At 40.6% G+C, this 23,882-nt stretch overlaps 1 protein-coding gene and 1 long non-coding RNA gene across 6 annotated transcripts in view; one reads left to right on the top strand and one right to left on the bottom strand.

Moving 5' to 3' along the window:
- SLC10A7 (solute carrier family 10 member 7) overlaps positions 1-21,410 on the bottom strand; it is a 190,906-nt gene extending 169,496 nt beyond the window's left edge. For 3 of the 4 annotated variants that reach the window (XM_081136712.1, XM_081136711.1, XM_081136714.1), the window contains exons 1-4: positions 21,078-21,410; positions 14,281-14,363; positions 8,070-8,206; positions 4,559-4,634 (exon numbers count right to left, since the gene is read on the bottom strand). In XM_081136712.1, the coding sequence (XP_080992838.1) occupies positions 4,559-4,634; positions 8,070-8,206; positions 14,281-14,363; positions 21,078-21,177 (396 nt within the window). In that variant the 5' untranslated portion in view covers positions 21,178-21,410. The remainder of the gene's footprint in view (positions 1-4,558; positions 4,635-8,069; positions 8,207-14,280; positions 14,364-21,077) is intronic. The other variant, XM_081136713.1, reaches the window with a different exon arrangement.
- Positions 21,411-21,881: 471 nt separating this feature from the next.
- LOC308556148 lies at positions 21,882-23,498 on the top strand. Of its 2 annotated transcripts, XR_013998683.1 has the most exons (3): positions 21,993-22,100; positions 22,348-22,452; positions 23,256-23,498. It is a non-coding gene; the product is annotated as an uncharacterized lncRNA (long non-coding RNA). The 2 variants fall into 2 exon arrangements; XR_013998682.1 differs by lacking the exon at positions 22,348-22,452 and having other exon boundaries at positions 21,882-22,100.
- Positions 23,499-23,882: the final 384 nt, after the last annotated feature.

The following is a 23,882-nucleotide window of genomic DNA, read 5'->3' on the forward strand; positions in this document are numbered from 1 at the left end:
GAGCTTCATTTCTGAAGCTCAATTTTCAATATTTATGAAAAACTGAATCTTACTCCTCAATGCTTGATAGTCATGAAGATGTACCATATAAACATTTAAAGAACTAGACCAATGATTTTAGAAAACAAAGGAAATGTTTGTAAACTCAAACTTATTAACATAAAACATTAATGTAAACAATTTAAATATCTACTGAGTAATGAACATGTAAACACACTTTTTAATGCTATATGTTAATGTCAAGAAAATGAATGAACTTTGAACTTCTGCCAAAAGTCATTTGAGAACAAAAGGTTTTTTGGCCTTATGGCTCTTAAGGGAATCACATCAGAAAGAAAGACACAAATGACACATTTAAACCAATTAACAGTGATCTCAGATATTACCAAAAGAGACCCTTTCCTCAAATCATTTCAAGGTGATAGAAAACCATAGCAGGCACTAGTCCAAGACTCCTATAACTCCTCTATCTCACTAATTATGTGGTAACTGAAAGAATTAGCTGGCATAATGAAACCCTGGGTTTCCAACGATCTGTCAATTCTATTCCTACACCAAAAAGCTAAGTGCGGCTAAGAAAAAAACACACAAACACACAACCGTGATGCCTGGCTTCACTTTTAATGCATGACTGAATCTCGGCTGGGTCCTCAGTGCGGCCCGGTAACGCTACTACACTCTCCAGCTAACTCACTCTCCTCATCTAGATGGTAATGGCACATTTCTCCTCTCAGCTCAAACATTCATAGCACTTACTCTGTCATGACTCTCAGCTGCTGAGAAAAAATAAAATCATCAGAAGAGAACTCCCAAGTGTACCCCCCTACCCATCTCCACGGATCTATACCTGCACTCTGCCTTCCCTCCTGTTATTATAAACGAAAGGTCCAAGCTCCTATTGCAGCTCATACAACCTGACCATTCTCTCCCACTTGCCCAAATGAATTACCCCAGCACCCTCTCTCAAATCAACAGCTCCCTCTCTGCTGCACAGTTCGCATCAAGGTAGAAACATGCAGTCATTTTGGCACTAAAAATAATCTTGACTCCACATCCTCTGTTAAATGAGGCCCCATTTCTCTATTCCCTTTAATCATAAAGGACCTAAAAACGGATGTTTGTAACCATAGTCTCTAATTTCTCTCTCCCTGTTTTTCCTTGAACCTACTCCAAACAAGCATTTGCCCCTATTCTCTACCAAAACCACTCTGGCCAAGGTTACCAGTAATTTCCATGTAGCTTAAAGGGTTAATTCTCAGAATTCACCTTACACAACTTATACCAGCAGATTTGACATAGCTGATCATACCCTCTTCCTTCAAACACTTTCATCACCTGGCTTCCAGGATAACACACTTCCTTGTTTTTCTTTCCATCTCACTACGTTTTCTATGTTGCCTTTGCTGGTTACTCCTCATTACCCCGACCTCATAATGATGGAGGGTCCCAGAGCTCAGTCCTTGAACCTCTTTTCTTTTCTCTCTATGCTCTCTTCCCAAGTAATCGCCTCCAATATTGGCTTGAAATACCATTTATTCACTGATGACTCCCTAATGTATATCTCCATTTTAGACCTGAACTCTCAACACTGTATCTCTAATTGCTTACTGACATTTCCATTTGGACATGTAACAGGCACCTTAACACAACAAAACACAAACTCCTGATCTTTACCCATGTGGCTAACGTCACAAGTGTTCACTAACGTCCAGTTCTCTTCTCCTCCAGGGCACATCAATAACAACACATAGTAAAGCCATATGACTTGTTCTGGCCAATTTAATGTGAACAGAAGTGCCTTGTATCACTTCCAGCCTGGACAGAGGAAAGCCCATTGGTGACTCTCCAATCTCTCTCTTTCCCTGCTGTGGCAACTGAAAATGCTGTGTTCCATCCAGATGGTGTACCTTCAAGACATGGGGCCTCCATTAACCAGGCTTCCTTAGTGACTGCAAAGACCTTCCAACTAACCCACACAGGACATGTACCATGAGCAAGAAATAAGCCTATATGTTTGATCATTGAGATTTTGGCATTCTTAGTTATCACCCAGACTGATACCCCCCAAACCTCACATAGTACTCATCTCCATGTCAGCAACTCCATCCTTTCAGCTGCTCAGTCAGAAACTCTGAAGTCATTCTTGACATCTTTCTTTTTCTCACACCCCATATCCAATTCATCAGCATATCCTGTGCCTTTAAAATACGTAAGGAATCCAACCACACTTTAGTGCCTCCACTACCATCCTGCTCTTCAAGACACTGGTAAGAAATTGAAAAAACAAACCACACACTGGGAGAAAATACTTACAAAGTATGTATCTGATGAAAGGGACTTGTAACTGGAATATATAAAACTCTCAAATCTCATCAATAAGAAAACCAAATACCCAATTTTAAAAAAAGCAAAAGGTTTAACAGACATTTTACCAAAAAAGACATAGACAGCAAATAAACACGTGTAAAGATAATAATGCTCACCATCACCAGTCACTGGGACACGCAAATTAAATTAAAACTACAATGAGATACTACTATCATTCTGATACACATATCAGAATAGCTGAAATTAAAAAGACTGACAATAGCGAGCGTTGCTGAGATGTGAAGCACTGGAACTCTCATGCACCACTGCTTGAAATGCAAAATGGTACAATCCCTTTAGAAAATACTTTGGCAATTTCTTAAAAAGTTAAACATGCACCTGTGGTAAAAAGAAGAGTACCTGTACATGAAAAGAAATGGTTCACTTCAGAAGCTATTTATAGATGATTTATAACTATTCACTGGTGATTCCTCCCTTGGTTGAAATGCACTAAAACATATCCGTACTAGATCAGGGGTGGGGAACGTCTGGCCTGGAGGCCATATAAGGCCCGAGAAATCATTTGGTCTGGCCCTGTCAAGTCAACCGCAGGTGGGACTCGAAATTCAATAAATCTAGGAGCTTTTTTCATAGCAACAACAATTTGGTAGGCCCAAGAATGATGTTATAAATATCCAAATGGTGCTTGGCAGGAAAAAGGTTCCCTACCCTATAAGATGATCCAGCCATTCTACCGCTAAGTATTCCAAAGAGAACTGAAAGTTTACTTCCACGTAAAGATCTATACAAAAATGTGTATAGCTCCAATGTGGAAACTGCACAAATGTCCATCAACAAGTGAATGGATAAACAAATTGTGGCACAACAATACAAAATAATACAACTCAGCAATAAAAAGGAATGAATAATTGATATACACAATATAGATAAATCGCAAAATAATTATGCTGAGTAAAAATAGAGCAAAAAAAGAGTACACACTGTATGATTCCATTATATAAAACTCTAGAAAATGCAAACTAATCCACAGTGATAAAAAACAGATCAGTGTTACCGGGAGAAAAGGAATGCTAAAAAGGACAGGAGAGAAGGATACCAAAGGGTACAAGGAAACTTTTTAGGGTGATGCACATGTTCTCTATCTTCATTCTAGTGAGGGTTTCACAGGTATATACATATGTCAAAACATTAAATTGTTTAAATTTATGCAGTTTATTGTATGTCAATAATACTTCAATAAACCTGTTTGTAAAAAGAATATAGCATGTGATCAAGAAATATTTTTTAAATGTATGAAGTGGATGAAAATGAAAACGGATGCTGAGAAAGCAAACTCCTAAGAATGAAGTGAAGCTGCAACCCCTTATACCTTCCCTTATTCGACAGCATTCTTTTCTGAACGATGGACTGTGTAAGTGGAAAAGGAGGAATAAGCCACAAGGCCAAGTCCCTCGGTACAAAGTTGTAGGGCCTTTCAGCCCAGAAGAACCACCCACAAGTAGCTTCTGAAATGAACAACTGCTATCCCAATACACAAGCACTCTTCTTATGCCAGTCCCCTAGCAGCCAGACAATTTCTTTGAACTTATCTTAGAAATTTGGCCTTAATTCTCCTTTGTATATTATCTTCACTAGCCATTAAACTTACACTGACCCTTTTTCCACAAATTTAATTTGTTTCAAATTTTTTAAGAACTAAGGAATGGCTGTAGCGGTGTCCTTGGTTTGTGAGTCTTGGATGGAAAGTCCTTTTCCTTGGATTCCTTGTCTTCTGTCTCCCAACTTCCCACTAAGGTAGAGAAATCATCATCCCTATTTCATTCACCTCCCTTGCTCTTCTCTTTGAAATCCCAAATTCCACTCACTATCATCAATTTTAGCATCATCCTAATACAGGGGTGGGGTACCTTTTTTCTACCAAGGGCCATTTGGATATTTATAACATCATTCTCAGGCCATACAAAATTATCAACTTAAAAATTAGCCTGCTGTATTTGGTCAAACACTTAATTGAATTTATTGACTTTTGAGTCCCCCTTCGGTTGCCTTGGCAGGGCCAGACCAAATGATTTCGGTCCAAGGGCCAGATGTTCCAATATATAAATAACCTGTTTCTTTCATAAGCTGCTATGGTTATGTGTTTTCTGTGACATGACTCCTTTGTCATAAAATATAAAAATAAAAGCACAGCACCCACTTCTGTTTAAATAAAGTTAACCCCATGACTCACCTCATTTCCACCAACCGCCTTGGTTAAAATCACTGCAGAAGACACAGGGGGCGGCATGCAACCTACAGTCTGCAAACTGAAAAATAAAAGAAAGTGCAATTATAAATAGTATTTTTTTCAATCATAACAGTTTTCACTACATTCATTCTAAAATAGCAGAGCTGCGTAAATGAAAACAGGAGAGTGATTATTGACACACATGCCCTGTTGAGTTCAGACAATTCTTTAAGAGGCAACATGGCTTAGAAGATGCTGCAAATGCCTGGGGACACTCATTCCATTCACAGCCCTGAGCAATGTTATTTTTAAAGTTATTTAAGCTCTTACTATATAATTTTTAAAAAATAGTCAAGTTAGAGTAAGTGTAGTCATTGAAAGATAACCAAAATGGTTAATCCTTTGGTAAATGTATATAATTTAGCCTGGGGTTATTTTCAGGTGTCTTTTCCTTACATTTTTTGGTAGAAATTTTTTCGCAAAAATAAAATTTTAAAATCACTTCCAAAGTTCAAAAATATTTAACAAAACATAAGCTTACATGTGCTGATTCCTTTCTACAAAATAGCAATTCTCAAACTTTCATCTCATAAAAGGCATTTTCATGTTGTACTTTCAATATAGAAACAGGCATGACACAATCATATACTTCCTGAATTCAGACTCTAATGTGAATTCTAGTGTCTATTCCAAATTTGGTTTTTAATACCCAGATCATGACAAGAAGTCTATTCTCTGAGTTTAGGATAGAAAATACATTGCATAACCAGCAAATGAAACTATGAGTAGTAGTAAATCTAAAGTGCTCAAGATAAAAAACATTACTCAGCATTCATGTAGAATGTACACTGCATGCTTGTTTATTCAGCATACAGAAATTGCTGGCCCCACTCTACACCACCTGTACACCCAGTACAATGCTATCAGATGAATCCTCCTTCATGACCACGTTTTAGCCTATTACTCTCGTTTGCCACATTTAAGAACTCTCCATCATGTACAGATTCAGTAGTTCTCATCTTTGTAAAGTTGGCCTTACAGAAGCTTTTTTTTTGAGAGAGAGAAGGGAAAAGAGGAGAGAAACATCGATGTGAGAGCTAAACGTTGATCGGCTGCCTCCCGCACACCCCCTACTGGGATCGAGCCCGAAACCTGGAATCAAATGTGCCCCCACCAGGAATCAAACCAGTGACCCCTCAGTGCATGGGATCCCAACCAACTGAGCCACACCAGCCAGGGCTTAAGGAAGCTTTTCATCTTTCTCCCACTAACGTCTCATGTTTGAATTCTGTTTTAGGAGTACACAACCCTTGCTGAACTTCTTACCCTTTAACTGATTACACCACTCATCTGACAAATCATATGCTGCCCCATTTTGGTTGGTTACTATTTTATATATATGTCCTACATATCCAACTAAATGGAGTTCCCTTAATACAAGCAAAATGAGTTAATATCTTCCTATTTCTTGAGTGCTCTTTACTTGGCAGATACTCAATAACTATTGGTAATATGCATTATACAGAGGTGGGCAAAAGTAGCTTTACAGTTGTGAGTGCATGAAACAGTTTACTGTTATCATATTATTTATCAATTATTGTATTATTTATTTTGTATGACAATGGCAAACCTACTTTTGCCCACCTCGTACATTGTTGCTCTATATGATGTCATCATATTTAAACAACATTTTATGCTTTTCAGTAAAATTTTATGTTCATTCTCTCAAACTCAATCTGGCTAAAACAGCACCCTTGATTTTCCCCTCTCACCCTAACTCATTTCTCTCCAGCTAAGTAACAGATGTCACCAATTACCCTGTGGCTCATACCCCAAATCCAGGAGTCATCTGTGATTCCTCCCTGTCCTCCTCTCTCCATAGCCTATCCATCCCTGGGTTCTGAGAACTCTAATTTTAAAATATATCCTTTATGCATCCACTTCTCCCTAACGTGCTGCTACACCACACCAGCCTCCAAGCTGGTCTCCTAGCTTTCTCTCGGGCCCTTCTACTATCTATTACTCTCCAGAGTCATTGGGAGACTCATTGGCAAATATAAATAAGACAACACCACTTTCTCATTTAATTCCCTCTACTAGCTTCCTGTAGCACTCAGAATAAAATCTGAATGCTTTACCATGGCCTACAATGCTCTGAGTGACTGGTTCCTGCCTACCTTTCCAACTCCAAGTCATATTAGTCATATCACCAGGTTCTGGCCACCATGGTTGCTTTTGTGGCCCTTGAACATACCAGGGTTGGTCCTGCCTTGGAGCCCTTGTACATTGTTTCCTTGGCCAAAACACTCTGCCCCCAGAACTCTACAACCTAAATTAATCACCAGCCTGTGCACCTAACCACTTTCAACCATATCATAGTGTTTTACTTCACATCACTTATTTGTGTCTTGGTCATCTATTTACTTGTTTACTGACAATCACACCCTGAGTCTCTTCAATGAGCAAAACTCATTGGGTCTTGGCCAATTTTGTTCCCTGTTGGTTTTCCAATACCTATAATAATTCCTGGCATATAGTAGGAGCTAAATAAATTATTTAATTGATTTCCCTGATATTGTTGTTAAACAGGCAATAAAAGCATGATTATCTTCATTTTATAAACTGGGAAACTGAGATTCAAAACTATCAAATGCCTTTCCTCAGAGTCTCATAGCAAGTTAGGGACAGGGTCAGAGTGCAATCGCAGGGCTTTAAGTTCAGTATTTTAGCTATTATACCATGATGCTAACATCTGGTCAGTTTTAAACCAACTCAAATAATTTTTTTAAAATCATCAAATGCTTTAAATAAACATGGCAACATTTTTAATAGAAGAAAGATTCTAATAAAAATCTTGTTAATTCAACTATCCAATCAAACATAAAACAGAACAAGTAAAAAAGTAAATGTTTGTCCCCTGTATATATTTTTTTCTTTCCTATACATTTTAAAGGCACATTATACTCAGTCATTACCTGCGTACATTTGGTAAAATAATTCTTAAAAGTTAAAGCACCCAATTGATAGCCTACATTTTTACACATACATATGGATCTTATAATCTCTAGTCACTTCCATTTTTCTCCCAACATAACTCTTAAATTCCCAGAAGTGCTCATCTAGAACCTTAGGATTAAGCATATGAGTGTATTTTAACATTCTGTCACAAAATTCTTTGATGGATCTCCTTGATGAAACACTATCATTTGAAAGAATAATAATAATGCTAAAAGTGTTTTTATTTTCTTATATCACATGTAAGCCCTTTTATATATAGTTGTTACACAAACAGTAATGTCACTAAAGATGCCCCATTAAAAGTGGACCCTTCATGAACATATGTGCATATATGTATAGCCCATGGTCACAGACAACAACATAAAAGTGGCAAGGGGGGTGAGGGGATGGGGGATGGGTGAAGAAGGACAAGGAGGGGGAAATGGGGGACATCTGCAATAGTGCCAACAATAAAAAATTAATTAAAAAGTGGACTCTTCAAAACATTTAAACATACCCTTTTAAGAGCCATTCATTGATCGGAGTGATTGATAAGAGCTGAAGAAAAAGCCATATTGTTGCTGGGAAGAATGCAAGTGTAAAGATCTGAATGAAAAGATGCAGTCGTATATGCACCAAAGCACTGGTTAGCTCCTGCAAGAAAGGACACAAAATAACGAAAGTAAGAAAACTATTTCTGAAGAGAGACTGTGACTAAAATAACATAAGTTAGGTTTTTGTAATTGAGATATAGTTGACATATAGCATTATATTAGCTTCAGGTGTATAACATGATGATTCAATATTTGTATATATTGCAAAATGATCACCATAATAAGTCTAGTTACACCCATCAATTCAGAGTTATTTCATAGCTAAATTTTTTACCGATAAACACATGCATAAGAGAAGAACTTGAAGAAAAAAGTTATTGATGATGTTTATGAAGCTATTCGTAAAGATTATGACTTCTATATAAAATTTCTGAAATATTCTAATTGCTTCCAAATATACAATAAGCAACAACTCAGATTTGTGAAATTCTGGACCAGGACTATGCTAACTACTTTTACACCAATATATTTGAGAATTGTTGACACTGTAAACAGACATGTATGTTTAACCACCTAAAAAATAAATCTTGTTTAAAAATTTTATCAGGACCTATGGCATTCTTATTAAATATGGCAATTAACCTCTATTCATTATACCAGACCTAAAAAGGCCTCAATTTGGCAAGATGTTACTAAATCTACATACAAATCATAATTTTAAAAAATGTTCTCCCCAACAACATTCTGCAATTCAAAACGGTCATTTCCACAAAACTGAATCAGTAGATTTCTTTGCCAAAATTTACTGAATAGTAGTTACATGCCATTCTCTAAGCTTTCCGCTTTATGTGTGTTATCTCATTTAACCCTCACAACAACCCCAGTTGGTGGATATTATTATCACTACTGATGAGGAAACTGAAGCTGAGAGCTACTACACAGTGAAGCTCAGAATCCAAACCAGTAAACCAGTGCCTGCTGCATCCACTGCGTGATCCTGCTGCCCAGGAGGGCAACAATTCCCCTCAAATATGACAAACCAGGCACATGTTATTAGTCTCACAACTGAAAAGGATACTGGGTTAAACTGGGGGATTTAAATGTATACTAATTAGCGAGCATCTGCATTTGCACTTTTTTCAGTTGTGTGGTTATTCAGGAGAAATAAGACAAATTTAGAAAGTAGTAGAAAACCTGTATAAAACATTTGGGCAGCCATTACAGCACGTTTACAGTCACCAGAGATTCACCAGTTATAAGCATAGCACTGTAATAATGTCCCCACCACCCCCAGTTCAAGTGAGACATTCAAAATACCCTCAGCTTCAGAGGAATCAGCCAGAGTTGATAGTTCAATGAACAGTAGGTCAGCCCAGACTCACTCCCTGAGCACCACCTCTAGGATCTGTCTCATCAGCTCCCACTATTTATCTTCCCATGTGAAGGCACACAGCGGTTCCATTTCGGTCACAAGATATCTTTAATGACATCTAAGGAACTTTTGGCAACCTGGGACTAACGTAGGACAACTGGGAAACACTGGACAGACCAGAAGCCATACCAGGTCCATGGATCAGAGCTAAGAGAAAAGGAGCCACCCTGACACCAAATCAGAAGTTTCACCCTGGAGGTGCTGGAGCACCAGCAGTTCCAAGAATTCCCAGCAGTCTTGAGACCAAATCTCAATCAGATATATTCACAGGCATTCAATAGATACCAAATAAATATTATAGTGTTTTCAATTCTTTAAATTGTAATTAAATGATTAGCCAGGATGCAGTAATTAAGGTATTTGCATATACTTCTCATAGAAATATAAAATGGTATAACTTTTCTAAAAGTAATCTGGGAATATATATCAGAGATTATAGTACAATTTATATTCTTGTACCCCCAAATTTTATGTCTGGGCATTTATCCAAACAATACAAAAAATAGTTACAAGCATTTATACATAGAATTGGTCCTCACAGTGTTATCCATCACGGTCAAATCTGGAAACAACTTAAATGTCCAGCACTGGGAGACTAACTATGTAACTTAAGAATTAAACAGTGTTAAGAGCTACTATAAACCCTGTTAAAATTGTGGACTAGGATACAGGAGTACAGGGTCTCTCCCTACTTAACCAGCATGTAACCTGTGGAAGGCAATCTGGCAACTCATTTCTTCATTTGACAAATACTCACTGAGCACCTGGCACCATTCCAGGTACTTGGAAAATCTATCACAACTTAAACTGTACATATCATTTGGCCTAGCAATTCCACTTCTAGGAATTAACCCTTCACATATATTCCCAAATGTGGGAAATAGCAGATTTTTAGGTTATCTTTTGCAGCATGTTTGTAAGAGCAAAACTTGGTAAACTGTCTCAATGTCCATTAATAGGGGACCTGGAAAATATATCATGACACATTCATAAAATGGAATTCTTTTCAGCATACACCAAGAAACAGGGAGTTCTTTATATGTTGATATTAAATAATCTTCAAGATATGTTTTTGAGTTAAATAAGGTAAGGTGGCAAACAGCATAAAATAACAGTTTAAAGGGGGGATACACACGTTTGTTTTGCCCAGAATATCTCTGGAAGGATACACAGAAACTGTTAACATTGGCTGTCTCCAGAGAAGAGAACTGGATAGGTATCTGGTAGAGGGATATAAGGAAGACTTTTCATCATATATACTTTTGTACCTTTTGATTTATGTACATAAAGGTAAACAAAATGTAAATTATCTTATTTTTCGCTATATAAGTGAAGCAAAATTAAATAACAGTATTAAATTGCATGAAACATTATTATTATACAATGTCACATAGAAAAAAATAAGACTATATATGCATCTATGTGTGGGTGTATGTATGCAAGTATGTATATATAGAATTTTAAAAAATACTTTATTTTTTAAATATTCTGTATGTAAAATATGTTTAAGAAAAAAAGAACTAAAAAACCACATATATGTTATAACAGTTGCTTTTATTCTTCCTAACCTTTCTGCAATGGGGAAATACCACTTCTGTAATCAGAAAAGAGTTATGAAAAATAAAATGCAGTTAGAGAATTCTGCATGACCTAATAAACGACAATTAGAAACAATTGATATCACATCAGAATAATGGAACAGTAAGAACCCAGCAAAATGAATCACCAGGGCCTACTGTGTTGGGTCATAAGGGGCCTCTTAACAACAGGGAAATAACAAACGTGAAGTGTTTCCTGAGAAAGATTTTCAAGACTGTCACAAAAACCCAGTGTTATGTATTTCTTAGATCTTCGTACAATGTTAAAGAGAAAACAAGGTAACAACAGAAAAGAAAAAGCAAGTAACACCATAAAATCCAAAATAGCATTATTCCATATATATCCCACATACTCATATAAATATCATCATGAATAATTGAAAAGTTGGTCTGTAGGACATTTTGTTTATTCACATATAATACAGGTAAAATTCCATTAAAAACAAACTTAAGAAGATATTCCAAATACTGATTATACCAGAGTCTCACTGACAACATCAAGAATGGCTTAAAATCAGGGACTCTAATTGGGACATAGAAATATTTTCATTACACACCAATTTCCCTTCTAACTCTTACATGGCCTTTATTTGATTTCTGAGGGTCAGCCTCATAGCTCTGGGATGGAAACAAGCAGCATAAGCCTAAAGTTTGGGATTTGCTATATTTACTTCTGAGTAAATGGGATTTTAAAAATAATCTGTTTAGGAAAATAAGGAAAAACCTGTATATTCTGCTCTACTCAGTAACTTTTTCAGGCCCCGAAGCTTCCTGTTTATCTTTGTTTCTATCCCTGTGCCAAGCACAGTGCCTTGTAGTCACAGGCACTTGATAGGTTATTTGTCTGAATGAATTGGTCCTGCCACCATCTGTTAAATGACAAATCCTCTGAAGCTGTAGGTTTGAAGTTAGCTCTATATAAAATATATTTCGAATGTGACCTAATTACACTTCAGTACAATAAAATTTCAGAAACCATTTCAACACGTATTTTAAAAACTAGAAATCAAGTTATAAAACTGAAGATTTAGCATTAAATCTTCTTAGCATGAAGTATTAACAGAGTTCTTTATAAATTTAATAAATGAGCAAAACAAATCTTAGAATACACATCATTACATCAATGTATGAGTAATACTACATGAAATGATTAGTATGAATCAAACTCAAATGGGGTCACTGTAAACACTTTCGAATAAACTCAAGTCAATAATAGCTCGTCTCCTGTGTGCAAAAGTGCCCTATTCTAAAACCTAATAGGGTACAAAAGTAGTTGTCTCAGATGAAATTAATTTAAGATTATTAACTAGAAAACAAGTAACAACAAGACTGCTACCTTCTAACTTACAACTATTCAGTTGCCCAGGAAATGAGCAGGGCTTAGAGATGGTTTAACATTACACAATAATGCAATCTAGGGCATCTTAAGTTAAATGGATCTCGAAAATGACCTAGTGTTGTATTAGTTTCAAAAGGGTCCTTTATGGCAGAAGTGGCTTTGATGGCTACTTAGAAACATGAGAATGCAAAGAGATCCAGGCATTTCATCATTAGATCCAAATTAGCTGGATGACTCTGAAGGTTTCCTAGGTACTTACAGAAGAATTCGGTCCTTAGAGAAATGCTGACAACTGTGACATTCCTTCTGCAACTCCTGCATCCCATGAAGATGGCAGCTTTACAGAACAGCACTAAGCAAGAAGCTAAGGAGAGAATCAAGTCTCTTGCCAGATTTCCCATGGCATAAGCAACAGTTGTAGCCATTGAGCAGCCACCAGGGGGCGTAGTTACAGCACCCTCCCAAGTAGAGGATTTGGGTGAGGCAATTGCTTCACTAAGAGCACTACTCGCCAAGGCCAGGAGGGAGACCTCCAGGGAAGATCAGAGGAGCACTACAGGAGTGGCAAATATCTTTCTGTACCATTGTGTCCCGCATTTGAGGACCAATAGGACTCTGGTGTTGACAGGAAAAGCCTGTGCCCTCTAAGGACTAGTCACAGTCCTTTCTTATCAACATAATTTATAAAAACTGTAATTTGACATATTTAGGAAATCCCCATCCATGTCAGCTATTTTCAGAAGACCAGTAATCAGTAAGAATATTTAGCATTCTTGAGACACAATTTATCTGTCGTAGACACTATACATGGATCCCATCTACATCCAAAATGTCCTCAATGGAAAGATTTATATCAACCTGCTAACAACAAAATACATAAATTTAGTAAAACTGGGGTTTTTTTTTCCATGTTGGTACTAGGATGATCAAAAGGAGGTAGGTCAATTTGATCTTCATTTAAATCACACTTAAAAGAAAGAAACTTTAAGCATGGGCAAGATATGCACAAACAGAATTGTAAGTTTTAAAATCATTTAAAAAAAAAATCCTTCTTACATAGTAAGATTTCCCTGTTTATATAAGACTAAGTACCGTAGAATGACAACTTTTAAAACTCTATGGTCTTCAAAAGCAAATAGGTATTTTCTTCTATTTGTTTCTTCCACTGTAAGTCAAAAGAGAATCATAAATTCTACTCATTCCTTTTCAGGTATAAAAATGTCTGGATTTCTTAATTCCAAAAAATCCCATGTTCAGTGACAGCTGGATTAGTAAATAACGTTAGCAGTATGTCTTCATGAGAGTGTGACTTAATATGAAAAATGCCAATATTTCCTTAAAGCATCTATTAACATTTAACAGATAGACTAGCAAAGAATATACTTTTTTAAAAATAATACAAATTAGTTAAAAGTTATAACAAGCATCACTTGAGCAGCATCAGTCCTAGGAACAAAGCTATGGAAACCCAAATAGCAGCCTAAAGGGACCACCGTAGGCACCACTATAGCTACCACCATCATCTGAGGAAGACCTGAAGGAGATGCATCACTTCAGCTGTCATATTAAAAACATACCCATTATAACCACATCTTTAGGGTACATGCTGCTCAACTATAAAATTTCTAGAATATGTACATATAAAACGCAAGTTCCTATGCTGAGGTCCAAGTTGTCTTCTGTTATAGTGAAGCCTTCAGGCTACAGCCACACACAGCTTTACAAAAGGATTTGGAAATTTCAAAATATTAAGTACAAATTAAATTTTTCTCCCTGCTTTTCATGTGCCCCATAGGTGACAGTACCTCTGTTTTTAATGATAGTCCACTGTTAAAGAATATTGTTGCAACAGCAATGTAGGAGACAGTTATTTCTGGCTTCAGTGGTCCTAAAGAGAGAGAAATTAGTTCCTGTTAGATTAAAATTTCCAGTCTTTCAGTATGAGAGACAAATCCATTGGAGGACAAATGGTACATTAATTCTTAGTACTGACCCTGGTATACTACTGTCCTGACAGAGTTGAGCATTTGCTATGATGCAAATTCCAGAGAGGAGTTTCCAGAAGGCAAGGACCATGACTGTCCAGTTCAGTCCTTAGACAAGTATCCTTAGACAAGAAGAATAAAAAGAAACCCCGCTCTCACACAGGAGAGCAGATAGCCAATATCCTTCAATATAGGTCCTAATTATGTCTACCACAGTATCAGTCCCCAAATCAAAAGGAGACAATCAATGGAAGAAGTTATGTTCTCTTCAGCAAATATAATTTCATTTCTTCTAGGATACTAGAAATAAAAGCTTGTATTCACGCATACATTCAGTTCTTCCCAACAGTATTCAATCTACAAATATTTACTGAGCACTTACTATGTGATTGAGATAACATAGATAGAGTAATAGAGTGCTTAACAACATGCTGTTAAAATTATAATTACTATGAAATTGTGCCCAGCCCTAGGCATACTGTAGTGAGCCAGACTGGCCTGATCTTTGCCCTCCAGAAAATCCTCTCTGAAGTTAGGCTGGCATCATCCCAGATGCATTAACCTTGTGAGTACAACTGGGGCAACCCTAACCTTTAACTATTTTTGTGGCTTGTACACAATTGGCTTAAAGGCCTAATATGCTAACCACTGGACAACATTCTTTTAAAAAAGGTAGTTTGAGAAAATGCCATTTTATACCTCTATACAAGTGATTCTCCCACAGGGCAATTTTGCCCCCACCGACATTTGGCAACATTTAGAAACTTCTTGGTTGTTTTAATTCAGGGCCTAGGACGTGTGACTGGCATCTAGTGGACAGAGATCAGGAATTCTGCTAAACATCGTGGAAGGCACAGGATAGCCCTCCCAGCAACAAAGAATTATCATGTCTTAAAATGTCAGTAGCAGTCAAGTTGAGAAACCCTGGCATATCCCAACAGTTCAAAATCTGAGATCATCTCATATTTGATATTCTCTTCAACCCTCTTGTGCTGGGTTGAATAGCATCCCCCCCAAAAAAATATGTGTCCACCCAGAACCTGTGAATGTGACTTTATTCAGAAACAGGGTCTTTGCAGATGTAATCAAATTAAGATGAGATCTTATTGGATTAGGGTGGGCCCTAATCCAATGACCTGGGCCCTAATCCAATGACTGCTGTTCTTATAAAAAGAGAGAAACGTGGACTCTGTCACACACAGAGGAGAGATGGCCTTGTGAAGACAGAGGCAGAGACTGGAGTTATATTACCAAGGGACACTGATGGCTGGCAACTACCACAAGCTACAAGCAAGGAAAGAGTCTTCCCTTGAGCTTTGGTGGAAGTATGGCCCTGCCAACATCCTGATCAGGCCTTAGCTGCCAGAACTGTGAGACAATAAATTTCTGTTGTTTTAAGCCACCCTGTTTGTGATAACATGCTGTAGCAATCCTAGGAAACTAATATGCCTTTAAGTGAAAGAAAAAGAATGTATTCATGGCTCCACTATTCCCTGTAACTTTCCAATATGCCTACAGATACTGCTCAGTTCCAAGGTCAGGAAAAATCACCATTCATTCAGTCAACAATATTTATTGAGCAACTACTACATTTTAGGCATATGTAGTACATCAGTCACAAAACGTCTCCTCAAACAACGCCATAATTTTTATGTACCTGGCATTTACACAGATCGTTTTGCTGAGATCTGAGAAAAGGAAGCAAAAGGGAGGAGGTAAGTGTCAATGACATTACATATCAGGGCAGGAAAGGCTGTTCACAAACTTAAACAGAGGCAGGTTATTGTTATATCTGTGAGTGACTCTGTCTCAGCACCTCACACTTAGAAATAATATTTCCGTAACAACTGAGAAAGGTGATCCAGAAGCAGATTCTAAAGTCAGGAAGTCTGGCTTGTTTCGAAAGTAGATGCCTCCGAGGAATTTTAAATACTATTTTTAAAAAACAGTATCCTTTTTATTTTCCTCCAAACTCCTACTTTTTATCAGACCTTATTCTTGTCAACTATGGTTCTGACCACAGTGGTGCCTCCAGAATATCCATATAGGATGGGTCAGAGTTAGCAACAGGGTCACAAGAGAGATCTAGGGACATGCCTAAAGATGCATCGCCACAGCCAGCACACGGCATTTGCTTACATTGCATGTTTCTCCGGGGCAGCTAAGTCATTGACCTTAGTTAGCCAACAATCGAATTTTTTACGAAGTCTTCCCACAGTTCACATACACATATATAAATATAAATGGTAACTGTTAACTAATTGGCATAATTATGTGGCATGATTCTTAACTTTCAATGTTTTAAAACATGAAAACAGGTTATATTGTGGGGTTTTTTTATTAGAAGCATCTCTAAATAACCCTAAACCATGAAAGGGCATGGTGAGGGTATTTCAGGGCTCCCTACAAGTTACCTTTTAAAAGGGAAGGAGGAAATCATTCTGATTTGGAGAAGCTTAAGGCCTCTTTGAGACATGATCACCGAGATGCCAATAGACAGCTCAACTTTTGAATGAGTAACTAGAAGTCACCCCGGGCTGCAATAAAAACTTGGTAAATATTTGCACAGAGGTGAGAGTTCTACTATTTAAAAGTGATGCCCAGCCCTCTCCAAGGTAATGATTATACGCTCCACATCACCAAAATAACCAGGTCCTGATCTTAATGTGGCTATAAAGCTAAACTGGAAGTGAAAGTTTTAACTTTCCTTTAAACAAAAGCAAAAAAGTGTTTATCAGTGAAAATAAAATGAGGTAGGAAAATCAAAAGAAAAATTGGCCATTAAAAATAAAAGCAATTTTGGGGCTCCAGAACTCATGCTTTTTAATGGAGGGTGAGGGGAAGAAAACTATTTGGAATGCTTAAGAAAGCAAGGAACTATTACAATTTCATAAAATCTACTCATGACCAAAGTCAATTTCACTTCAAAACCTAATCTAAGATATTCATGACAATGTACTAAAGCTTATAGCACATTTCTGGTTATGTTCCTTTAGTGGAAAAACAAAGCAGTTTCCTTTTTAGGATTTATGTATTATTAATGGCAATCATTTAAGATGCAGGTAGAAATGATAAAGTTACTCTGTACTTTCAAAGAAGTAAACCTTTCTCTTCCCAAGAATGAATAGCACAGTGTTAAACAAGAGTGAACTCTAAGGTGTACACAGCTCAGAGTTTCCCTGTGTTTCAGTGGAACAGAGATGACACCTCAGAATCTTTATACATTTACACCTACTGTGGCTCTTTATTTTCAACCTTCTTCTACTTATTTAAAAGTGAAATGTAAGTAAAAAGAACAGTGAACTAAGAATTAAATTGTCTAGGCTAGTACCTATTATACTTTTTCCCATTTGGAAAGTCATTCAACTCCTCTAATTTTAGGATTCCCACATCTATAAATTTCCTGTCATACATAACTCACCAATTGGCTATGAAAAAATTTTTAAAGGGAGGTCAGATCATAATTGTGATACTTTAAGTATAGAAGTCTTACGCTTAAAAATAAAGAGTATAGCCCTGGACTAGTGGCTCAGTTGCTTGGAGCCTTGTCTGGTACACCAGAGGGTTTCAGGCTCAGTTCCTGGTCAGGGCACATACCCAGGCTGCGCGGGTTTGATCCCAGTTAGGCACGTACGTGAGGCAACCAACTGATATTTCTCTCTCACATCAATGTTTCTCTCTTTATCTCTCTCCCTTCCTCTCTCTCAAATCATTTTTTTTAAAAAAGCATATCCTTGGGTGAGGATTTAAAAAAAAAAAAAAAAGTGTAGTCATTAAAGTACTGATCCAGGTAAAGGTGAAGTGAGTATCTTAACAAGTTGAAGACTACTAAAACTTTTCCTATTTAAAAGAATGTCTAGAAAACTGTTCTGAAAATTGTTCAGTCAATGTGAATGTATTAAAAATCCCAATGTACAGAGCCCATAAATGGAAACTTTGTTTAAAAGTTAGAAGCAAAAAGAGGTGCTTTAGACCATTCTAAAGAGCAGAATAGAACAGAAACATTTTCAGCAACCATTCCTTTCCTTGTTTCTAACTTTTGGTTGGATTAACTAGTGGAGTGAAAGTGTTACTTGTCAATATTTGGAGGTATATTTTTATTTAAGAGGTTTTAAGATCAATTCAAAGCTCAATAGATGTATCAAGAACTTACAGTCTATATAACTGTTTGCTTAACTTTTGTTTTTAGAGAAAGTAGCTTTTACACATGGACAGCTATCAAAGAAATCATAGGAGTTTACTGTTGTCTAATATTAGTGGATTCTGCTCTGCTCCTTTGGGCTAAAATTCAGGGCATGGAAAATGTCTTTATTACAGAGAGCCCTTCTTTATAATGGTTATTCATTTTTAATGATTCTTCACCAAGAAAATTTGTATGGATTTTGAAACTGGTATAAAACAAGGGGGAGTCCTCGTCTCCAGTCCTTCCTCTTCCCCAGCTTCCCTAGCTAAACTTAACCTAGAGTCAGTCACCTGACATCAGGTCTCAGGAACTTCAACTGTGAAAGAAGCCCGTTGGCTTAGAATACTTTAAAAATCCCTTTTAGTTCTTAACATTCTACTTTTAAAATTAAACAAAGAAATGAATTATCCTAGATTAATGGCATGAGGACTAGGGAAAGTGGGAAACAATATTTCTAAGCTAAAACAACATATCAAAACTTCAAGAAGCAGAGTCTGGGGGAAGAAATAAGCTCACAGACTCCATCTCACTCATGCCACTGGAAGCCCTAGGGAAATGATTCACCATTCATCAGCCCTTCTCCCCACAGGGCACCCCCGAAATGAAAGGGAAGAGGTATTTTACCAAACCTAGGCCTTGCAGATCTAAACTTCAAGAACACACATCGCCTGTAACCCCACCTTAATGCCCAGCAAATAAAAGACCTAACGCTGGAAGCTAGTGAAACTAGTCCAGGGTGCGCTCCAGACCACCATGAAGACACTCTAACTTCAATTCTCACTATCCAGCCAGCTGCAGGGGCCGCGGGGACGCCCTCGGCTGAACCTGAAACACCCACACTCACAAGTTTCCCCAAAGCTCACAGAAAAGCCATGTCAACCGGTACCTTCAGGGGGAGAAACCACCTCACATAACAGCTTTATTCTCAGCTATATACACTACACATTTTGTACTAAGTTGAACATAAGAAAACAACAACAACAAAGTTTTAATCCCTACAACCTTTGCTCAAGTAACTCCTTTTAAATGTCCCCTGAGGCTACTTCTCCATGGAGGTCCTGAAGGCAGAGGGTGGAAGGAACCACACTGTCCTCCTGAGACAGCCTGTGACTCCCACCCATCGTGTTCTAACAGGGCACAAATAACTTCAAACGTCCTCCTAACCTGAAAGGACGGCCTGTGCTCACTGCTCCTCATCTCGTCCCTGGGGCACGACTCACCTATGAAACCTGTCAGTAAGGCTGGAAACTGACAAACAAGGTCAGAAAGACAATAAACTGAAGAAATTCAATGAATGGTCATGAAAAGTAGGACATGACTGTCTGGGGCTGGGGGCTGAGGGTGAGGGGTGGGGGGGGCTGGGGGTGGGGGCTGGGGGCTGAGAGTGGGGGGTGGGGGTGGGGGCTGGGGGTGAGGGGTGGGGGGGCTGGGAGTGGGGGCTGGGGGCTGAGAGTGGGGGGTGGGGGTGGGGGCTGGGGGCTGAGAGGTGAGGGGTGGGGGGGGCTGGGGGTGGGGGCTGGGGGCTGAGAGTGGGGGGTGGGGGTGGGGGCTGGGGGCTGAGAGGTGAGGGGTGGGGGGAGCTAAGGGCTGGGGGGCGAGGAGGGGGCACAGAAGGCCAATGCCGCCTCCAGCCATGCCCGCCAATGCCCACCCCTTGCGCGCCAAGGCCCCCACCCCCGGGATGAGCAGGGTTGTCAGTCGCCTGCATCTCCTCGCCGGCGCCCAGCCCGCGCCTCGTGTCACACGCACAGCCCGCGCCCAGTGACACACGCACAGCCCGCGCCTGTCCGACGACCGCTAAGCGCAGCGGCCGCGCGGGCAGCACACGGAAGTGCCGTCGTGTAAGGAAACTGGGCGACGTGTCAGTCAGCCGGGAGTTTCTGGAGCAGCAGCGAGCGCCGCAAATCACCTCTTCAGCACCGGGGCCGCAGAATCTGCGCTGGAGGAGGAAGGGGTGTCCCTTGTTCTTGTTGTTTTCTTCCCCCACTTTTTTTTGTTTAAACGGGGGTAGGGGGTGGGGTGGCAGAGGTTGCAAATGGACAAGGCAATAGCGCCCACTCCAAGACAGACAAGGCGCTCCTGGCGCCCGAGCATCCCGTGGGACAGGGTGATGCCACTTCGAAGGGAAGAGAATTAAGTTCCACTTCCTCCTCGGTCACCTCACTCCTCCACACCACGGCGAGCCCACAGACGGCCCGCGGGCCCGCGGGGAAGGGACCCTGCGCTGAGTCGCTCGCCCCCAGTCCCAATTACAAACCCCCTCCGGGGCTGGCCAGTTACAACGTCAGCCCAAGGGCCAAAGGCCACCCTGGGCCGGCCGGGGTCCGCGAGAGGGACAGACGCCTCCTCAGGACGGTCTCCCCTCCTTTCCAAGACTCGCCAATTAGTTCTGAAGTAGGAATCGCGGTGGAGCGTGCGGAGGGGGCAGACTTACCCCCATTCACCCCTATGGACGGCTCCAGTTTAGCTCCGGCGATCGCCAGCACTATTCCAATCATGAACCATTCTTTCCTCATTCTCTCCAGCAGCCTCATGTTTGTTAGGGTGGGTGGGTTTTGTTTATTTGTTTGGCTTTTTTTCTTTTTAAGCTGCGATCGCTTAATCCCCGGGGCGTCTCCACACTTTCCACGGTCCCTCTTGACATGCAGCAAAGCGAGTCAAATTGCTACTTGTAAACTAAAGACCAGAGGGTTGCTCCCGCGGCTTAGAGGAGGGCTGGGAGTAGTAGTATCCAGTGACAGGGAAGCCTCGCTGAGCGCCGCCATCACTACCACGCGCCTCCTAATAGACGCGCACACAGAGCCGCTCTGGCCGCCGCTCCAAGCGCGAATGCTCTGGAGCCAACGATTGGACCAGACTGGCCGGCGTTGGCGGTCGGGGGAAGGAGGCTGGCCGCCGGGTGGGGCTGACAGACCCGCCACTTCCAGGACCTGCGGAACCTTAGGAATGACTGAGGCGGGGAGAGACGGGAGGCGCCACAGCCACCTAGCCTTATCAAGGGTTCCTCTCCAACGAATCCTTTAGGCACAGCCGCCCGCGCCCCTGGATCCCATCCTCGGAGAGCTTGTCTTTTGCTTTCGCCGCAAGACTATGGGAAGGGCCGGCGGGCGCCTGGCTGGAAACTTCTCTGTAGACATCTGTAGCGAGGTGCAGGGTTTATGAGCGCGCGCTTCTTCGGGGCTTTACGACGCTTCCCCGACGCCGGTGATGACGTTGCGCGGGGGCGGGGCAGGGGCGAGGCCCACTCTGGGTCTTCGGGTTCCCGGCCGGAGCCGCTCGAGTTAGACGCGCTCCCCAGTCCGCGCGGAAAAGCGGCCCCCGCGGGGCGGCGTGGGAGGGTGGGGGGGCTTTAACCACAGGGATGGGTTGAAAATTCTGCGCCGAGCCGACGCCCAAGTCCGCAGGACCCCTGCCTTCCAGCGTCGGCGGTAGCCCGCGGTGGCGGCGGACCCTCCAGGTCTGTGGCCCGCGGCGGGCGCTCTGCCCGCAGCCCCCGCCCCACACCCCCCGGGGGTGGGGACGACCGCAAAGGGTGGGGGCAGGTCTTCCTTCTGGGGCAGCAGGAAAACAGGGGGAGGGGGTCAGGGACCCCAAGGGAAAAGTGGTGAGGGGCCCGCCCAGTAGGGGTGGGGGCGGGGCTGCCCTCCGTGCCCCCTCCCCTCCCCCCGGCTAGAGCCTGGCTGTGCCCCACTTTCTCCCTTCAGGTGTTTTCTGGCTACCGGTGACATTGATAGTCTCGTGAACTATGGGACTTCCTACCCATAGACCCTTCTGGGTCATCAACGCCTCCCCCATGTGCACCCAAATAAGTAAATAAAACACTGTGATATTTTGGAACTAGTCTGGTCGCTCTGATGGCCGGTGGGTGACTATGGAGCTTGAGGTTTGGAAGGGGCTCTGGGATGGCTCAGTGATGCCAGATTTTAATTCTGAATTCATTCAAAGACTGAAAGAGACTCATCCTGGATTTTCCTCTGTGTAACCGGATGACACGGCTTGCTATCCAAAAACTAAGCCGGCTTGTGAGCTGAGGGTTAGACAGTTAAGCAGCGTCACCTAATTATTATACAGCAGGCAGAATAACAAAAGGTGAATCTCAAGATAAAAAGAACTCAATAGGGAGACACAGATGACATTAAATAACCTGAAAAGAGAAAGCACATGAGGTGTGATAAAACCTGGTGTTTATTATCAGGCAGTCGCAAGATAAGTGGAGATACGTGAAAAACAGTTTGCAACACAATTATTTTCTTAGAGTAATTTCTTACTAGGTTAGAGGGTCCTACATCTCAGCCACTGAAGGTCTGCCCTTGTATTAAAGGACCATTAGACGTTATGCTTACAGAAATGGAGTCAGTTTAACTTTATGACTGTTCACAAATTCCTATTTACCAAGAACTCTTTGATCTTTTTGGAGCAGATTTGAGCTTATGGAAAAGGTTTGTTTCTTGTTTTTTTTTCCTTCTTTGTTTGGTTTTTAATGGTACTTAAAGGAAAATGATACAGTTCACTGTGGATTCTGTTATGTTTCAGGTTTGTATTACTTTCCCATGGCTGCTATAACAAATACCTTTAACTGCTTTGAAAATAACAGAACTCTGTTCTCTCATAGTTCTGAAAGCCAGAAGTCCGAGACCAAGGTGCTGGCGAGGCCGGCGCACTTCCTCTGGAGGCTCTAGGAAGAGAGTCCTGACTTGCCTCTTCCAGTTTCTGGTGGTTGTCGGCATCGCTTGGCTTCCTTGGCTTATGGCCACATCACTCCAGTCTCTGCCTCTGTCTTCATGTTGCCTCCTCTTCTGTCTGACTGTGTCTTCTCCTTTTCTGTGTGTCTCATAATAAAGACATTTTTAATTAATCTGAAAATGTCCTTTTTCCAAATATACTGTATTGGATTTTGCCCCTGGAATATTTGTGTGTACCTGGGACATCAGAATGTGATGTGATTTGGGAATCGAGTCTTGCAGATGAAGTCGTACTGGATTAAGATGGGTCCTAAATCCAAAGGTTGGTGTCCTTATAAGAAGGTCATGTTGAAGACTCACAAAAGAGACAGAAGAAGAGAAAGGCATGTGAAGCTGGAAGCAGAGATTGGAGTAATGTGTCTATAAGCCAAGGAACACCAAGGATTCACCTTGGAAACAGCCACCAGAAGCTGGGAGAGAGGCCTGGAACAGATTTTCCCTCAGGGCCTCCAAAAGGAGCCAACCCTGCTGACAGTTGGACTTCAGAATTTTGGCCT

Source organism: Miniopterus schreibersii (assembly GCF_964146895.1).
Source record: "Miniopterus schreibersii genome assembly, chromosome: 4".
Taxonomy (NCBI): domain Eukaryota; kingdom Metazoa; phylum Chordata; class Mammalia; order Chiroptera; family Miniopteridae; genus Miniopterus; species Miniopterus schreibersii.